The sequence below is a fragment of the Lampetra fluviatilis genome, chromosome 30, assembly GCF_964198595.1.
Source record: "Lampetra fluviatilis chromosome 30, kcLamFluv1.1, whole genome shotgun sequence".
Classification (NCBI taxonomy): Eukaryota; Metazoa; Chordata; class Hyperoartia; order Petromyzontiformes; family Petromyzontidae; genus Lampetra; species Lampetra fluviatilis.
In genome coordinates, this window is record NC_136304.1 from 4,738,860 (window position 1) to 4,756,600 (window position 17,741).

General features: G+C 50.1%; 1 protein-coding gene across 2 annotated transcripts in view; it reads right to left on the reverse strand.

The window, feature by feature from the left end:
• The window catches only part of LOC144943154 (uncharacterized), a 101,443-nt gene that overhangs the window by 24,777 nt on the left and 58,925 nt on the right, over window positions 1-17,741 (reverse strand). For both annotated transcript variants that reach the window (XM_078870380.1, XM_078870379.1), the window contains exons 5-11: window positions 17,268-17,314; window positions 10,787-10,937; window positions 9,111-9,242; window positions 8,266-8,454; window positions 7,925-8,014; window positions 7,205-7,291; window positions 4,538-4,571 (exon numbers count right to left, since the gene is read on the reverse strand). In XM_078870380.1, the coding sequence (XP_078726506.1) occupies window positions 4,538-4,571; window positions 7,205-7,291; window positions 7,925-8,014; window positions 8,266-8,454; window positions 9,111-9,242; window positions 10,787-10,937; window positions 17,268-17,314 (730 nt within the window). The remainder of the gene's footprint in view (window positions 1-4,537; window positions 4,572-7,204; window positions 7,292-7,924; window positions 8,015-8,265; window positions 8,455-9,110; window positions 9,243-10,786; window positions 10,938-17,267; window positions 17,315-17,741) is intronic.

Below are 17,741 nucleotides of genomic sequence, written 5' to 3' on the forward strand. Positions count from 1 at the left end.
AAACTTGGAAATTTCGTGCAGAAAACATTTCCACAACCAGCGCACCACATCCAGTACAGCTCCTGCTTTGGCTGTGGCCAAAGGTAGTGCGGGGGGGGCGGGGCGGGCGGGGGGGGGGCGGGGGGGGCATTCCACCGCACGAGGTCCAGTCACTCCGGGTCTCCCGGGATGGCACTTAGTCGGGCGCCGAATTAGCATACGGCGAACCTGAACCCCAGCCCAATGATTACGCAAATGAGGACCGACATATTGATTCTTAATATATAAAAAACACAAAACAATAACCTCCGACTGGGGGGGGGGGGGGGTCGACGCAGAAACGAGGACACGCCGAGATTACGCGGGGAGGGGGGGGGCTTCCGCCGCTGCGCGACCTCGGGGAGGTCCGAGAGGTCAAGAGGTCGTACTTAATGTTCTCAGCTTTGATGTGTCGGTGTTGTACAATTTTACGTTTCATCAGGAAAAAGATCTTGATGGGCCAAAGTGTAAGCCAAGGGATAATGTTTTTTAAGCCCCAATTCCGTTCCATTTGCCGTGATGAAAAGCAACATTCATAAATTGTGTGCATAATGAAGTAGTTATTGCTCAAGGGGGAAATGACGGTTCGTAATCTCACCCCCCCCCCCCCCCGTGATTGGATGAATTGTGACGATTCTTGGTCACGATTCTATTTAAGAATCGATTGTGTTTTTTGTTGTTGTCGTCCTACTCCGAGCGTCTCGTTTGCAATGCACCCAATTTTGTATCTTCCATCTCACGTTGCCTCGTTTGTATCGTCCGTCTTGTACGGTCCCCATCTTGTTTGTACTGCCACTCGTCACGTGTGTCCTGCCCCATTTGCATTCTGATATGTGTGTGTTCTGCCTCATTCGTTCCATTAGCTCAGGAATAACATTAGCACGTGATGAGCATAAATCATATCCGATCCTTGCACGCATGATTTGACGCAAGTATCGTCATCCGAAGATAATCTTGTCTCTTTACGAATTGTGAAACGCCTATTTGCTTCGGTGCCTGACAAAGTCCTGATGCAGCATTGCCCTTCAGGTTGTTCGCCGTGGCGTTCGGCCCGATGTCCGACGATTCGTTCCACGTTCAGGAAGCTTCTTCACAAACTGATTTGAGTTCCTGAAGCAGCTCCTCGGCACGTGGGGCGAAACGTCGGACATCGTTGCCGAACAACCTGAAAACACGTCGGAGGGCCGCATGGCAGAGCAACTGCGCAAAGCCCAAGCAGGGGTATTACAAACTAGAAAATTACAACAAAAAACACCCAAAGAGAACGCCCGTCCATTGAAATACGTCGCGGAGTTCATGGCACCACGTGTGGACGGATATGTTAATACTGCCCCCCCCCCCCATCGAGCATTTTCTTAGAAAAAGAATATGTGCGATAAAATAAAAAATCTGAAATTAAATCATTTCATAGGGGTAGCAGCTGCAGCGGCGGCGGCGCATATTTTCACCACCGCACTCGCGAGCGTGCGTGCGTGCCGGCCTATGCGTGAATCCGCGTGTCCGTGCGCAGCGCTGGGGCGGCTAAAGCGCAGCGGATCGGCACAGTGGGGAGCGCACAGGTGGTGCATCTACCTGTCATCTTAGTCAGTCAACTCAGGGCACCTGGGTCTGTCCCGTGGCCTGGCACAAGCGACGTGGTCACGTCGTCGCCACTTGGTGGCGAACGGCAGTTGCTGCTGCTGCTGTTGTTGATGTGTGCACGCGTGTTTCTACATTCATTCGTTCATCACGCATAGTCAGCGAAGGACCGTTGCGCTAGCAATCGCACCAACTGCTCTCGCTGAACATACGCAGGCGTGTCGAGTGATTTGGTGGGGGGGTCGCAGTCCACTTCAAACGTCGACCGCCAACCGAAGTGTGCAATTTGCTGGAGTTTTTCCGCATCAAGACGGGGCGACACGCGTCCACAAAGTGACAGCCGTCTCCCTCGAAATCACCTCTTGGTAGCTAGAAGACCGGTCAGTCGATTACTGCGGTGACATTTTTGCCGATGTCGAACCATGTGTTTCTCTACATTCGTGCCCGAACCACTCGACGTGCAATGCCACTTCTTCACCTCCGACACACGTTTGCGGCCCCCGCAGCTCAAGCAGACCTTGGGCCGCCTGGCCACACACGTGGATCGGAGGCGGACATTCGTCATGTTAATTGCACTTCTTTTTCCCTCCGTCTCTCGCTTTCTCTTTAAACAAATGTTAGCTTCCGTGACATCAATGTTCCCAATTATCTAATAGCAGGGGGGGTAATTCAATCATGCTTGAGTACATGGTGCAAAATAACCATGTCAATAAATATATTAGAATAATAACGGAGGTGTTTTTTTTCCTTTCGGTTTTAAAAGCCAACGTGGCAGATCGAGGGCTCTACTTCTGCCTGGCATCGCCGAATGTTGCGATACCGCGCATGGCGTCGCTCCCAAATAGCCTCGGGCCAAAAACGGACACAACGAATGAATCAATAACTTTTTATTTTCCAGGCGACATCCCAATGAGACCGAGTGTCTTCCTGCTGCAAGGGAGTCCTGCGATGATATTAAAGTTAAAGTGTTATAGATGCCGCCGCCAACACCACCACCCTTCTTCATTTTTTTGATCGGCTAAACCACAGCTGATCCTATTAATCTTTGGCCCCACTTTGCTGCCTTCCTTTTGATAACTTCTTCAATCGCTTCCTATAGCGGTGGCACGGCAGTTGGCGCACTACGCTTACAACGTCGACCATCTGAGTTCGACTTCTGGCCACGGCTAACATGAGTGGGAAGTAACAATCCCCCCCCCCCCCACCCTCTTCAACAATCCATACTGATAATTATCAGTATGGCTTGTGAAGCATGGTCAAACAGCTCTCCCCAGCGGGAGACCTTCATCCAGCAGTGGATTAACAAAGGGCCCTAGACTCGGGCATTACGTGCTCGGAGAGTGCCTATGCCCGTGAACCGCCAAGCCTGCACGGCATAGAAAATGAAACCGCGAGCAAATCGCGCAGCGTTGTGAAACGCAAACAGACGCACGAATGAATTCAGGTTTATCTCGACAGAGCCCGGGGACTACGATGATTCATATAGCCGCTCGCAATCACGCTCCTTCCCACCCGCGATGGAAATGTTATTTTTTACGTATGCGTGTAAAATAAATACGTATTCCTTAAAAGATATACTTTAGCCATTTGTTCTTCTACCGTTCGGTCGGCTCTCTTGTCAATCTAAAGGGTACAACATGGCAATGAGATCGATGGTACGGAACGCTCGTGAATTCTTCACACCTTGCATCCTTCGGAGTTGTGCACCGCAAAGGAGTAAAGGCGCAGCCCTGCAACTGCTCGCTCATGCCGCGGCTGATGAAAGCGCTTCCATCCACTGGATGGAGCTCTGGAGAGCCCCCTGATCGAGGATAGTTGGTCTAGAGTAGCAATTACTGGTAGGAACCTCCTGGTTACACCTAGCCCACAGGGGATTATTGTGTCCGTCCGTCCGTCGTGCAGGGCGGGGCTGGGTGGGGAGGGTGGGGCTGGGTGGGAGGGGAGGGTGGGGAAGGGGCTGGGTGGGGTGGGTGGGGAGGGTGGGGAGGGGCTGGGTGGGGAGGGGCTGGGTGGGGAGGGTAGGGAGGCACTGGGTGGGGAGGGTGGGGCTGGGTGTGGGGTGGGGCTGGGAGGGGAGGGGCTGGTCACCCCGTGGTGCCCTTATAAAACTCAACGTTTAACCTACTCACGCCGGCTTGTGCCCGCCCTCACAGTCGGGCATATTTGCGGAATACACCACGCCGCCGTTGACCCTGGCCATTGACCGAGCAACCCAACGTTCCTACCAGCTCCCTCCGCAGGAATGTGTTTCTCGTTGAACGCGGTGGTAGCAGATGCCTTCCTCTAAAAGTGCCGTGTTAAACAATTTCCCCGTAAGGAGTAATGGGAAAAGGTGGGGGTTGAGAGGTCTGATGTACGCACACACATGAAGAACTGACAAGTACGCACGTATCTTGAACTTCTTTCGCACTGCACGTAGCCAACCGTGCTTATCGCAGGTGTGACAGGGTAACGCGATGTGCCGTATCATTCCGTGCGTATACCCATAATTCCCACACCACTCAGCCCGCGCAGCTCAAGAACGTAGTTCGCCGTCGACCGCTCCCAAGCCGCGCTATAACGGAGCGCGTTGCGCGAAAAAGTGTTCCCCAACAGAAGAACTGCGTTGTAGCGAAAACGCGACGTGTGAAAACACGTGAAGCGAGGACTTACCGTACTCCTGCATGCCGGGATAGACGTCTCGGAAGAGGAGGGAGTACCCACACTTTACCCCACCACACACGGTGGTGAAGAAAATTAATAAAGTAGCCCTGTTGGTTTGATTGCCACACCGGGAGAATGAATTGAAACCAGCTACCTCTGGATTGCAAGTCCAGTCAGTCGGTGCTAACCATTAACACGACCCTGGCAGCATCGCGTGGATAGCACAAGGTGAATACATCCTTTACCCGGAAGCTACAACATCTGAACAGTTGCAGGAATATCGAGAGAGGGCACTTACCCAATAGGTTCACATCCAAAATAACTTGCATTGCCTGCAAGAATAACAACAAAAGCACACCAGTTACCATCACCATAAGCATTATCATTAATACGATCATCATCATTGTTATATAAGTGATACAAAACTATATTATGGGTTTCCAGTTACAAAATTAAGCACAGAGTCAGTACAGATAACAGCAGGGCACTGCGCAGCATAAAACAGTCCAAAGATCCAAACAAAGAACACACAACACCTTTTGCAACCACATGCCTACTATGCTTGCATGAAGACTCGCATGTGTGCAAGTCTTTATACTATGCATGTGTGCGAGTCTTCATTTCAAGCAAGCAACATTTGGGTAGAGTTTCAAGTTAGTTTTTTTAACCAGGTGGTGAGAACGAGAGTGCAGGATGAGTCTCATTTGCAAGAGTGACTGACCTAGGAGGCAAAAAATATGAAGAACCGATCTCTCAAAGAATGTCAAGCAAAATCCAGCGTCTTTCACGACAAGATTCTGCGACATAAACCACACCCCACCACCGTCGTAATCATCATCAGCCAAGAACAATCCACTGCTGGATGAAGGCCTCCAAAAAGGCCATCTCCATCTCCCACGAACCTGCGACGCAACAATCCGCCCAGCGCCCGGCGCACGAACGGCATTTAATCGATCCATCTCTTCGACGGACGTAATCTCGGAGGCGTCATATTTCTAGACCATCGGCCACCGTCATCCCTTCTGGAGACGTCACACTGCCCAAAGCCATCAGTTCAGTACTTAGCAGTCGGAATGATGCCGTCCAGCTGCAGACGCTCCCCAACCCCCCAAACTTTATTCCGTGCAAGTTGAACGATTAAAGCCGTAATGTGCTGCAACGATATTAACTACGAGGGAATATTTCTATACGAAAAAATACGTTTCAAAACGTTGCGGCCATATAATCCACGGTGGGAGGGGAAGAAGAAAAAAGAGATGGCTGGTTGATACTGTGATTAATTGCTAGGCCCACCGGTGTGACACGCTGCAGATGATGAACGGTGTCTGTGTTTTAAAAGGAAGATTTTGCTCCCAATTTGTCACAAGCAGGTGGCAGAGGTGGCTACAGGTGTTTCTCTTCTCCGCCTTCGCCGTATTCATTGTGTCGGGCGTATTTTTATTGTTATCAACGTCTTTTTTTTTTAACTCCGTCCTCACATCCGCAAGGGGAAATGCATTTGGAAGCGAAGGAGCGCTTTGAGGATTTATCTTATCGCGTCCGTTGCATCGCGCGCGCGGCCGCGGTGGGAAAGGGTCCAAAAATACAAATGAACAAAGAAGCCACGGTCTTTATTTTAAATGGCTGGTGAATGCAGTCCCTGAAAATATATTTAGTACATTTAATAAAAACAAACTAAATGACTCATGGGAAGTCATGGACGGATGACCTTTATTTAAAATCATGCGGAAGACCAAAAGTATTTTTTTGTTAAAGGAGATTAGTGGATTTCAATCTAATTTATTGTACAAAGTGAAAATCCAATGAGATTAGTGGTTTTTTTGCATTGGTGAATAACGCACGCAATCAATTCCTCAAGGGACTTGCATTCATTTTCCTTTCTAATTTAGCCGTGGATAATACTCAACCGCATGTGCATCATGGTATCTTTTTATTTTGTAAAGTAACAATTCACTGCCCCTCCCCTCACGACGATGTGATTTGTCGAGATTGAGGGTAAATTCTTTCCTAAAGTTGCGGCGAAATGATTGGCCTCCGGTGGCTGGAGAAGACACAAATAAGAAGTCATTCACGTGCAAGACTGTCAGCGCAATCATCATCAGCCATGGTCTATCTACTGCTGGACAAAAGCCTCTCACGGCCGTCGCTTTCCCTCGCGGCTTCGCGATGATCCGTCTCTCTCCTGGCGTAGGAGCCGATCTCGTCGCTCCATCTCTGTGGCGGTTGTCTCTCTCGGGCGTGCGTTTCCTCTTATTGGCTGCTACTTTGCTGCAAGTCTCAGCCACCGGCCATCAAGCCCATCCCAACGACGCCTCCCACTCTAGACCGTTGCTTTTACCAACGGCCAAGACGATGTCTCTAACGTGTGTTGGCTCTAGATTTGAAGCTTTCGAGACTGCAAGGATTCATACTCTTAGGTTATTTCGGTAAAGTCACGTAGGTAAAATAATAATAAATTAAAGAATAATAAATGATTGTGATTTAATCTAGTAATTTTCATTTATTATTATTATATTATTATTATTATTTTATCTACGTGACTTTACCGAAAGAACCTAAGAGTGTGTGTTGGCTCTTCGAACCAACTAAAACACTCAATTTCGATTTAAAGCTTTCGTGACTGCAGGGATTCATCTTCTTGGTTCTTTCGGTAAAGTCACGCTTGCGTTGTGGCCGAAACGTCTTGAGAATGATTTTATTATTTTATTATGTTTTATTTTTATTATTTTATTATTTCCCTTCTACGTGACTTTACCGAAAGAACCAAGAAGATAAACCACTCAAACTAATGTTTAGTCTACGAGCTAAAACCAGCTGAGCTACGAGATCTTTTTCTGAGGCGACCTGGCCGCAGGTGATAGCTTGGTGTGGGTGGGGGTAGGCCCCGGTGTTTGTTTGGTAGGCAGGCCCGGTGTGTGTGGGGTAGGTAGGCCCGGTGAGGCGCAACACTGAGGGACACACGCACCCGCTCTGGCACGACCGTCGGGTGACTCTTCAGGATGAGCTTCTTCAGATGGAAAGTCCACAGCCTCTGCTCATTCAGCAACTTGGTCTGAGGGGGCAGGGGCAGGGCAGGGCAAGGTCAAGGAAGATGGGGGGCAGGCTCATGGGAGGGCAGGAATTGGGCCACATTGATTGAAAAAATTATGACAGTAATTATAACAAAAATAATCAGTGCAATGACGGCAATGATGATAACAGTAATGAGAACAATGCTAGTAAGTATGAAAAAAAAATAATGATTACAATGGGTTCTTAAGCGTAGTGTGTTGATGGTATCAGCTTGGTCATCATTGCCTCAGCCTGGTCGCAAATCATCACAATGAATTTAGTTATTCATTTAATTTGGCTAAATTCCAGCCCTGATATCTAAAAGTATTAGTTTAGCTGCCATGCAACGAATGCGACATTTACACACACATGGCAGGATGGGTGGGAAAGTGAGGCCCCCTACTGCGTTGACCGCAGGTGACTTGAAGGTTGACCTCAGCGGTAGCTCTGTGATATTCATTTCCGAGGGCCATTCTCTAAACACGGAGGGTTGCCACTTCCGTGTGAGCGTTGCGAACGGGGCAAATTGTCTCGTGACGTCGATGGCGATGAGCACAATGAGGGGAAAAAAACAAATCCGAGGAAAAACTTCAAACGTTTAAAATAATAAACTGAAGTAATGATGATGCTAAACCTGGAAGGTGATACGAGTCTTTGGGTCCCGCTGGTTCCACACGCTGAACGTCTGCTCCTTGGTATTCTCCGACATCATCAGGTTATCGCACTGGGCAGCGCAAACACAAAACAGCGGCGCCCGCAAGCAAGCAATCAAAACACAAACACACACGAATCATCGTGATCCGTATATATATCTGAATCAGCTCGAGCCTCCCGTAATCACGTGACAATCAATCGCTGGCTCTATCCAAACCCCATTCGCCCGCGCCGCCCACACCCATCCGCCAGCTCCGCACGCTCATTTGGCGAGCATCGCCCCGGCCCGCCCGTTCTCCCGCTCGCGCCTCGCACGCTCACGTTGATGCAGGACTTGTGCGTGAAGGTGCCGTCGTCACGCCGCTTGGTGACGAGCAGCGCCTTGGCGAAGAGGAACAGCGTGCGCTCCTTGCGCCCGTGCTTCACCTGGAAGGTCCCCTCTTGCACCAGCTCGCCCAGCTCATCCAGGTTCAGCCGAACCTTGCCGCACACCAGCAGGCCCTGGATCTCCTGCGGCGTGCGCACGACAACGGGGTTTGGTGCGAGCCCTGCAGCCGCTAGTGACCAAAAATTCTGTTGGCGAGCTGCATTGGCTCCCGGTTGCCGAAGGAATGCATTACAAGGTCGCGTTCATTACACACAAAGTGCTTGCCACAAATGAACCGAAATACCTTTCTGCTGTCGTCAAGGAGTATCACAGGATCACCAGTCATCCTAGTGGCAGCTTTTGGCTGGCCATCAAACAGACGGTCACCGCATCGCGCACTTTCAGATGCGCTTCTGCGGCCGTCGGACATGCACTTCCTTCTGATATTAGAAAGCCACTTTCAAATCTAGATTGAAAACTGTCTTCCCCCGCACCTTCGATTCGCAAGGTTGGCTACATACGGTTTAAAAGAAGTTCAACATACGTTATGTTGATCATGCGAGACATCCAAATTTTTGTATCTCAGAGGTGGCAACCCTCGGCAGGGAGCCGATATCGAAACCAAATTAGCCGGCGGCGGTACAGAATGGGTTTGGCGCAGCGAGTGACTGTTGCGCCTCCGGCGGGTGAGATCGGTGAACCGGCAGGCAAGATCGGCCGCTGCTCCTCTCTAAAGCAGAAAAAGGCCAGGGGGGGGGGGGTGGGGGGAGGGGTTGGGGGGTGTTCCTGGCGCGCCCACCTGCGCGCGTATGGCGTGCTCGTGCTTGCGCTTCATCTCGTTAATGGACTGCGCCACGCCGTGCATCGCCGCCAGGGCCCTGTTGACCACGTCGTGGCCCTCTGCACCGTTGTCCAGCCGGCTCGCGATGTCCTGCGACGGACGGATGGCAGGCGGCACCGCGGGGTTACGGCCGTTGACTCGCGGACAAGCTCATCATCGTCACGTTTGTGCGCCCCGGTGTGACGGTCGGCGCACTGGACTCGCGACGGAGAGGGGTCAGCCGGTTCGTTTGGATCTCCCGGCGCGGCGGTTGAAACGACGGTGCGAGCGCTTTCCTAAATCGTCCACCCCCTACCTTGGCCACCGAGCGGCACGAGTGGATTCACCGCGTTAAGCCGATCGGCAGGACGCGTGTGGTGGGGTACAGCGTGGATACTTCCACCTGGTCAGTATGGAAGAGTAGGCCAAAATAACCTCGAATTGGGGCTGTCTAGAGCTCCCTCTAAGCGCGAGAGAGCAATTGCAGGGCTTGCACATTTGCCATTATCTTACGTGTACAGGATCCCTGACGGAAATCCATTGCTGGATGACTGAGGACAAACAAAGACGTCATCTCTAGCACTGCCTTGTAGCAGATAAATAGAGGGTAGGCAAACATTTATGACAATGACCCCGGTTTAACGGCGGCACAAACATTGACTAGCTTTATAGTTGAGATGACACTTTATAACGCGGTGCCTTGGAAACATTGCGAGTGCTGAAGACGATGGGTAGATGGAGGAACGCATAAACAAATACAAAAATGGAAAATAACTGTTATCCTTTCATGAATCAAATGAAAATCAACGAGAGCTTGTTCAGAGATGAGCAATGAATGTTCAATATTTAAGACGTCATTTTCTGGACCTCTGTTGTGAAAGATTTTGCTTGAAATGCCTTTTTTTTCATACCATTTCTTGATGAGTGAATTCATTATAACATTTCTGAAGAAGTTATTTACCTAATAATTGCTATATAAATATAATGCATCCCTTCATGTGATTATGCATGTAATTATTGTACAGTGTCGTGAGATGCAATTAGCATGAATTATGATTTTTAAAAATATATATATTATTATGAGACACATTATCCATTCAGTGGTCAGGTGGTACAGGGGTCAGAGGCATTGAGCAATTAACTGCTGAGACCCCGGATTAAAATCTGGGATTCAGCCACCTGCAATTAAACCGGGTCCTCAAGGGTAGTGAGTCGATGGTCTGCGCCCATTCACCAATTACTGCACGCACAAAAAACCCCCACGTCGTATTGAATTAGTTTTTTAACTTGGAAACATTTCTGAGAATTAAAAAACATAGGTTTTATAGACTTGCGTAGAACATTCTTTCCAGGACACATCAAAGGTGTGGTCACCATTGTAGACAAAAAGCTCGATTGAAGCAGCATCAGAAGTAGTTCTGTGATGTCAGCTTCCATCCAATGCCAATCTTTGACACAGGGTGATGCACTGCTCGCTGTGAGCGTTCATTCATCCCACTTTACCACCACGTCGCTGGCACTTATCAGGGATGCAATCGGCAAAAACGCAATCGGCCGAAAACAAAGCACCTTTCGCAACGTGAGACAATTAAACAAACGAACGAATGTGACATCGCTCGTCCAGTGCGTGCGGGAGAGGAGCGCGCGTGGGCCACCTTCAGGAAGAGGTGGTACTTGAGGATTCGCTGCACGGGCTTCAGCAGGTACGAGCCGAGCGGCAGCGAATGCCGGAGAGCCGTCTGCCTCTCGCGGAAGAACGCCACCAGGGTCTTGTTCTTCATGCAGTCGCTCAGGATGGCCATTGAGCTACACGGACACCACACATGTGCACGATTACATAAAGATCCCCCTCCCACCAGCACCACCGTCGGCTGGGGCAAGTGTTTTATCGCGAGCACCGATTGATGCCGACGTGCCACCACAAGGAGGGTGGCGTGGCCGGCGCCGCGCACGGCCGGTTTTTGATCTTCCTGGTACTGACATTTACACGCCACGTCGGGTGCCACAGTGGAGGTTGTGGTCGATGGGGAGCGAGGCCCAGCACCCGCTTTAGATGTTGCTCGCTTCGCTGTTGACGTCAGCCGTGGCTGGGAATCCAAACTCGGATTTGTAGGGCGGTGCACAAACCACCGTGCCACCGCACACACACACGTGCATACACCGATGTGCACACGCAAGGAGGTTTTATTATTATTATTCAAGCTGTAGTAAAATGTCGGTGTGAGTGAGTGCCTATTTATTGGCTTGACACAACAATACCAGCAGGCAATGCGGTAAGTGCAATGGGCGGCCGCCTTCATCTGTCCCTCGCATTTGCGTGTGTTGTCGACACATATTCAGAGCGGAGAAAGTACGAATTTCTGGTCAAGTTAACCGGCAAGAATCCCATGGTTTTATTCATCAATAGCACACAACGAATATTCAGCAGCATTCACAGGGAAGACACAAATTTCACCCTCCCCCGCCCCCCGTCCCTCACGCCCTCCCCCTCACCATTCCTCTTTTCACCGAGGTGGACTGATCAGGCTGGCAGTTGACAAGAGCCCTGGGAAATTCAAAAGCTCCTCTCACACTGATGATGAATTCTCCCTTGGGGAGGATGAGCGGTCTGTGAGTGTTGCTTGTCAACATTATTGTGAAAGTCACGGTGATCTGCCGAGCTACATTTTTTTCAAATAATGTATATATAATGACTCGACCGTTGGAAAGCAAATTGCCTGGCACTGATGTACTTCATCAGACGCTCGAAACGATAAGCGTTAGCAATGTGGAAGTTTGGAAGGGATGTGGCAATAAAATGTTGCAGATGCAATTGAAAAGGGATGTTTTAGGCTCGAGTGCATGATGGAGGAGGGCAAGTTGAAATCACAAACTCGTCAATTAAAAATGAAATCTTTGCTTCCTATATAGATAAAGACAAAGATCCCCCGTATAGCCTGAACAGACTGTTGGGGCAAGTGCTGTTAGCGACCACCTATGAAGGCCGGAACGGTATACGAGGGGGTGGGTAGCCAGCACCACGCCCGACCACCTTTGTCTCCCCAGTGGCGATGTTTACACACCGCACCAGGTACTCATTTGAGGCTGAGTCGACCTAGGGGAGGCCCAGGACCGGTTCAGATAATCGTCACTGGTGTTGACCTTGAGCGGAAATCGAACTTGGGTCGCCAGGTTCGTAGCGCAGCGTAGCGCTAACCGCTACACTACCGCTCCCCACATTTTGCTCCCTATATACACATACACACACGAAAGCCCGTCAGAATTTACGTTTCTTTTTTATTGTAAAGACTGTATGTAATGGGCTTGCGTCACCCCTTCGGTCCCCGGAGGCCACCACATTCAAGTGAAACGGCATAACCGCTGCCGAGAAATGCGGCAATCCGTCGAATTGCTGCGAGGGGTGGAGTGCCATCAACCTTGGCCAAGATGCCCTCTTGACGTTGGTCATAGCTACGTGAAGCCATGAGGCACGATTTCCCTATCGTCACAAAAAGTCATCAGACATCTCTGGAATGTATGGGGCGGCAGGGTGGCGACAACCTCGCCCCTGATTAAAGTTCGCAGGTTCCAACTCCCCCCCCCCACCTCAGATGCGTCCTCATTGTATCCCCATTCTCTGCTGGATAAGTTAATCTTGTTCCACGAGGTTATAAACTGGGCTATCTGATCACTCAAGTAATCGTCCATTCTAACCGATAAGCGCCTTTGAATGCTCGACCAATCGCACAACGTGGAAACGGTCGAAGGTAAATGTCTTGCTCATTTCACCTTTACGTGCCGCTGGACGGGAGGTAACGGGTGACGCATGCCAACATCGACGACATCATCGGCGCCGTCGGCCATGACACGCCGGGCGTGACTTGTAGGGGGGTTTCCTGCCTTCGGGAAGCAGAATCCGCCATTTTTAAAAGGGATCCGAGTAATCGCATCCCTGTAAACCCGTACGGTTTAGCCGTATTCTTGTACAGGGAAATTAAGTTTTCAGGTCCATACAGCGTACAGCCGTTTCAATACGGGCAAAAAAAGCAAAAACACGTGTATTTGTTTGTGTTTCTCCATTGTGATGGGACTTTGTAAGGTGAACGTTGAGATTTATAAGGGCACTGGGTTACCAATAAGGTTTGATTGGTCTGTAATAAGGTAGGGCACTGATAAGGCATTGACAGGTATGAAATCGACCACAAAAAAGCAGCCGATTAGAAATGCCCATCCATCGATCGGCGTAATCGATCAATCGTCCCCAACTCTGTCGAAGTAATTCACACCCAGTTGCCCCACCAGGCCTCTTTGAAGACGCGGGAACGGACCTCACAGCTAACCATGGCCGCGGAAAAGTGCGCTGTGGTATAACTTTCCTGCCGTGTTCACACTCTGCACGGCCTCGAGTGGGGGGGCCCGCCTGGCATCGCGAACCGGCTGCGTCTGGATTAGCGGAGCCGTCCGTGTCAACGTGGAGGCATGCGTTGGGTACATAAATTGCATGAGCACGCTCCAATAAATCACACCATTCCAGGACATCCGTTCCCATGGCTTAATCATTTTACCAGCGAGCCACGATGTTTTGGGTACTAAGGGAGAGTGCCCAGTTGTGGGTCCTTAGCAGAGAGGTAAAACTAAAATAAAAGCAACATACATTTCAGAATTCCACCACTGGGATTAAGGACTCCCCAACCCCATTTTGGGAGTGGTGGCACAGCGGATAGCAGGCTCATGCTGTGCTGTGAACCCGGCGATCCGAGTTTTGTTCCCGGCCGCGGCTAACATCAGTTACGAGTGACATCCAATCCGGTAAAATGTACCGCCCGTTCACCAACCCGTACTGATTAGCACGTGAAGTATGGCCAAACAAACCACCGTGACCAAAATGTAGTGGCGGATCCACAAAGGGCCATAAATGATCGTTATTATTTTTAAATGAAAAATGTAAACAGTCCGGACATCCAACTCCGTGGCTTTCCCTCGATCTGCTCAAGGGCACGGTTGAACTTTACAGAGAGACAGATTGCGGATAGACTACCTAATTTCTTGGCAGAAAAATAGATGCGTTTAAAAAAAACACACCTTGGATCCTTGCAAACAGAGACCTTAACCCCCAGGGGTGAGTGTGCATATCAGGTGGTGTAAGGGTTATAAAAGCTCCCCCTCAGCTCCGGCTGATGATACACATCTCACGCGCATCTCTTTCTCCCGGGCGTGCCCACTCACTCACGCATGCACCCACCCACCCAGCCAACCGCTCCGATGATTACGAGCGACAGACTGCAGCACAGCAAAATTAAATGGAATGCCAGGGGCTATGCAAACACTAGAGATGGTGAAAATCTGGCCGTGACCAAAATAGGATGGAGCTTGGAGAAATCATTACGTTACTCTGGCCGGAGGAAAATGTAATATTTTTTATTTCGATTTTTTAAGCGGGAACATAATGTCCGCAATGCACTTCCTGCTTCTCTTCTCTGTTTTCATGATCGGTGTGACCGCTTGAGGACGGACAGATATATGGATGGACGGACAGACAATAAATGTGGAAATGTAGGTGGGGCTACTTGAGAAAACTAATCAGGGCTTGGGCAGAACAGTAGAACGGACTCACGACGAAGCGGCAGCTAAAGGCACGCATCCGATGGGACATCATTCTGGAGACGGAGTGACGAAATTAGCTCATGTAGGTGCTAGACGGATTGCAACCTCATAGAACCACTAACAGAGGGTGGCGGTGGCTTTCATCCGGCAGTGGCTAACTCACGCCTCATGACGACGATGATGATGATGGTCATGATGAGAATGCCCTCAAGGGGGCCCTCCAAGTTTAAATACATACACAATTTGAATGAGCGTAAATACACTCCCACGCGCTTCTCCACCCACTGAGCAGCGGCCTCCATCGCAGAGCAAACAGCGCGCTTGGTGGTCGCCCGGCTTGTTTTGGCCGTGTGCGGCCTCCTTGTACGGTTGGGCTGACGCGACGGCCGATCCCACCCCCCCCCCCCACTAAAGGATTAACGGTCGCATTTGTGCACCGGTGCCACTCGATGCTAAAAAAAAACAACGCTGAACTGAAATAGAGAAGTAAAAACAAGGCGAGGGGAGACGGGCCCAGAGGGATATTTCCGTGTCAACCTGTCTCGCTGACGGGGGGGGGAGGGAGGGGACAATAATCCACGTGTGAATGACCGCCAGTTAAGGTCGTTTTCGTATTCACCCGCTTGCCAAAGTTCAGAGGCAACGGCAAGACGCACACACCCGAGAGAATGATTTATTGACGTCAGTAAAAGTGTTTTTTTTTTCCATTGCGCTCATCGCGGAGGCTTGCTCGGGTGTTTCGTGGCTTTAGCAAGGTGCCGCGTCGCCGCAGAACACTGCGCGTGCTCAAGCAATGCCACCTGATGATTTGATTTAAAAAAAATCGTTCTCGTTACTCACAAACATCGCTTTGTCAAGTCCCTGCTGAATGAAGGCCTCCCCAATCACGCGGCTTTTAACAATCGGTGTGGATCATGGGAGTTGTTTGGCTATACTTCATCAAACTGACCAATGCGGGTTGTGGCGAAGGTGGGGTTGGGGATAAGGTACGGCTCGCCACTGCCATTAGCTGTGGGCTGCCAATCGAATGCGAGGGTGGAATTTCAAATCTAACAAATCTGAGCCAACACTGGTGACATTTAAAGCAAAAAGACTCAACTGTATTTTTTGTTATTTTACCAGGTAAGGCTCATTGAGCTATACAGTTTTTTTTTCAAAAAGGACCTTGCCACAAATCATAGCTCAACAAAGTGGGTTATCATGTGGATATGTATAGCAGCCAAATACTAGAAGCACATGTTTATCAATGTGGAGGGAAAAAACCGGAGGACCCAGAGAAAAAGCCACGCTACCACGGGGAGAGCATGGAAAAAACATACAGGTATCAGGGTTGGGATCGAACCCACAACCTCTTGCATACCAGGCGAGGGAGTTAACATCTCGCCACCGTGGCGCCCGAACAACGCACACAGCCAACGGCACTCCATTCCGCGGTGCAGCCGAATCCTGGGCCAGATGTTTCTTCTCTCCGCACAAGCGATTTTAAACAGCGCCGTCGCGGAAATGATTATACCCGCCAGCCACCGCTATCTTCCCGGAGTGTTTCACCGAACCAAAATAAAAAGTAATCTAGATTCTTGTCTCATTAAAGGGGAAATCTACGTTCACATATGCCCTCTGCTGCTCACTCAGAGACCCCCAGCATCATTTTAATTAAAGCTAAGCAAAGCAATCTTTAATTGGGGGTTTCGGTTGGTGAAAGCAAAACACGACGAAAGCTTCACAAGTCTTAGATGTAGAACGAGATAGTGTATGCGTAACCACTCTCCCTTTCCTGGCTGGGTCCCCCGAGGATGCCCTGAGAATTAGTGCTGCCCAGGCCACCCCGGCTTCCATGACTGCCCTGTCTGTACCGGCCATCCCGACTGCCCCGGCTACCCTGGCTGGCCTTGCTGTCCCGACTGCCCTGGATGTCCTGATTGCCCCAGTTGCCCCGGCTGTTCCTCGAGTTCGTTGTTGGTGCTGGGCACCGGTTCGTTCGGTTGCTTCATGCCGGGCTGTACAGCGGTGTTGCTCTGTCTCTCTCTCTCCTCTCGCGTGTGCCCCTAACCCTGACCGCCCCCCACCCCCGCCCGCTGCCACCCCCTCTGATACCATACTTCCCCCCTAATGCAGTTTTCGTGTTCGTAAGGCATCTTGAGACGCGGTTGCCTGTGGACGCTGTACATGAATCGATAACGCTGTTGTTGCCTGCCGTACTCCTTTGCTCGTGAGTTCTACCCCGGGCGGGCGGGGGGGGTGAGGGGCCGTGACTATGAAACGTGGCTTTGGTGAGGGAGATCGGCTAAGGCTGGTGCCAGCCATCAGCTATCAAAATCGGAATATTTACAGGTGTCCAGTCGGGGCGGCGGGTCAGAACGTGACAACAATTGGTGCCGTCGGCACCGACACGATTTGGCAAATGCGGTAAATCGTAAAAATAAAACGAAACGTCATTTTCAATCGTTGTTATAATGCACTTGTTATTATTTTTACGAAAACAAAACAGACGTTAAAGCCAGGAACTCTTCCTGGGAATCGTCTAATTGTTCCCCTTAACGTAACAATACGTACCTGGGATAATTAGTGCAGTATTGAGTGTAGATCTTGAAGTCTTCGCTCTATAAACGAAACGATCATAATTGCAGTAATTAAGATAAGTGGCACTTAGTGGCGCGGGCTTCATTACATTACTCGGATCGCCGGACACGTCAAGCACGTGCAACCGAGATATAATCACGGTCCATTGTTGAAAGCAGAGATGAAAAAACCCAACATTTTGTCCCTTTAATTTTCCAAATCACCAGCGTCGCATTAATTCACTTATGCATAATGGCCTACTTGTACAGGGCTATTGTTCGGTAATTAGACACCGATGCTAAACGTGTGCACTAATGTCCCACACGTTGGAGCACGACAATTTTGACGCCTGCACGACTCCAAAGCTGTGCCAATTGCTGGTTTTGCAAAGATAGAGGTGCAGTCCTGCAATTTCTTGCCCACGCCGTTGCTGCACCTCCGGTTAGCACCGTTGGCCACGTACAGTGC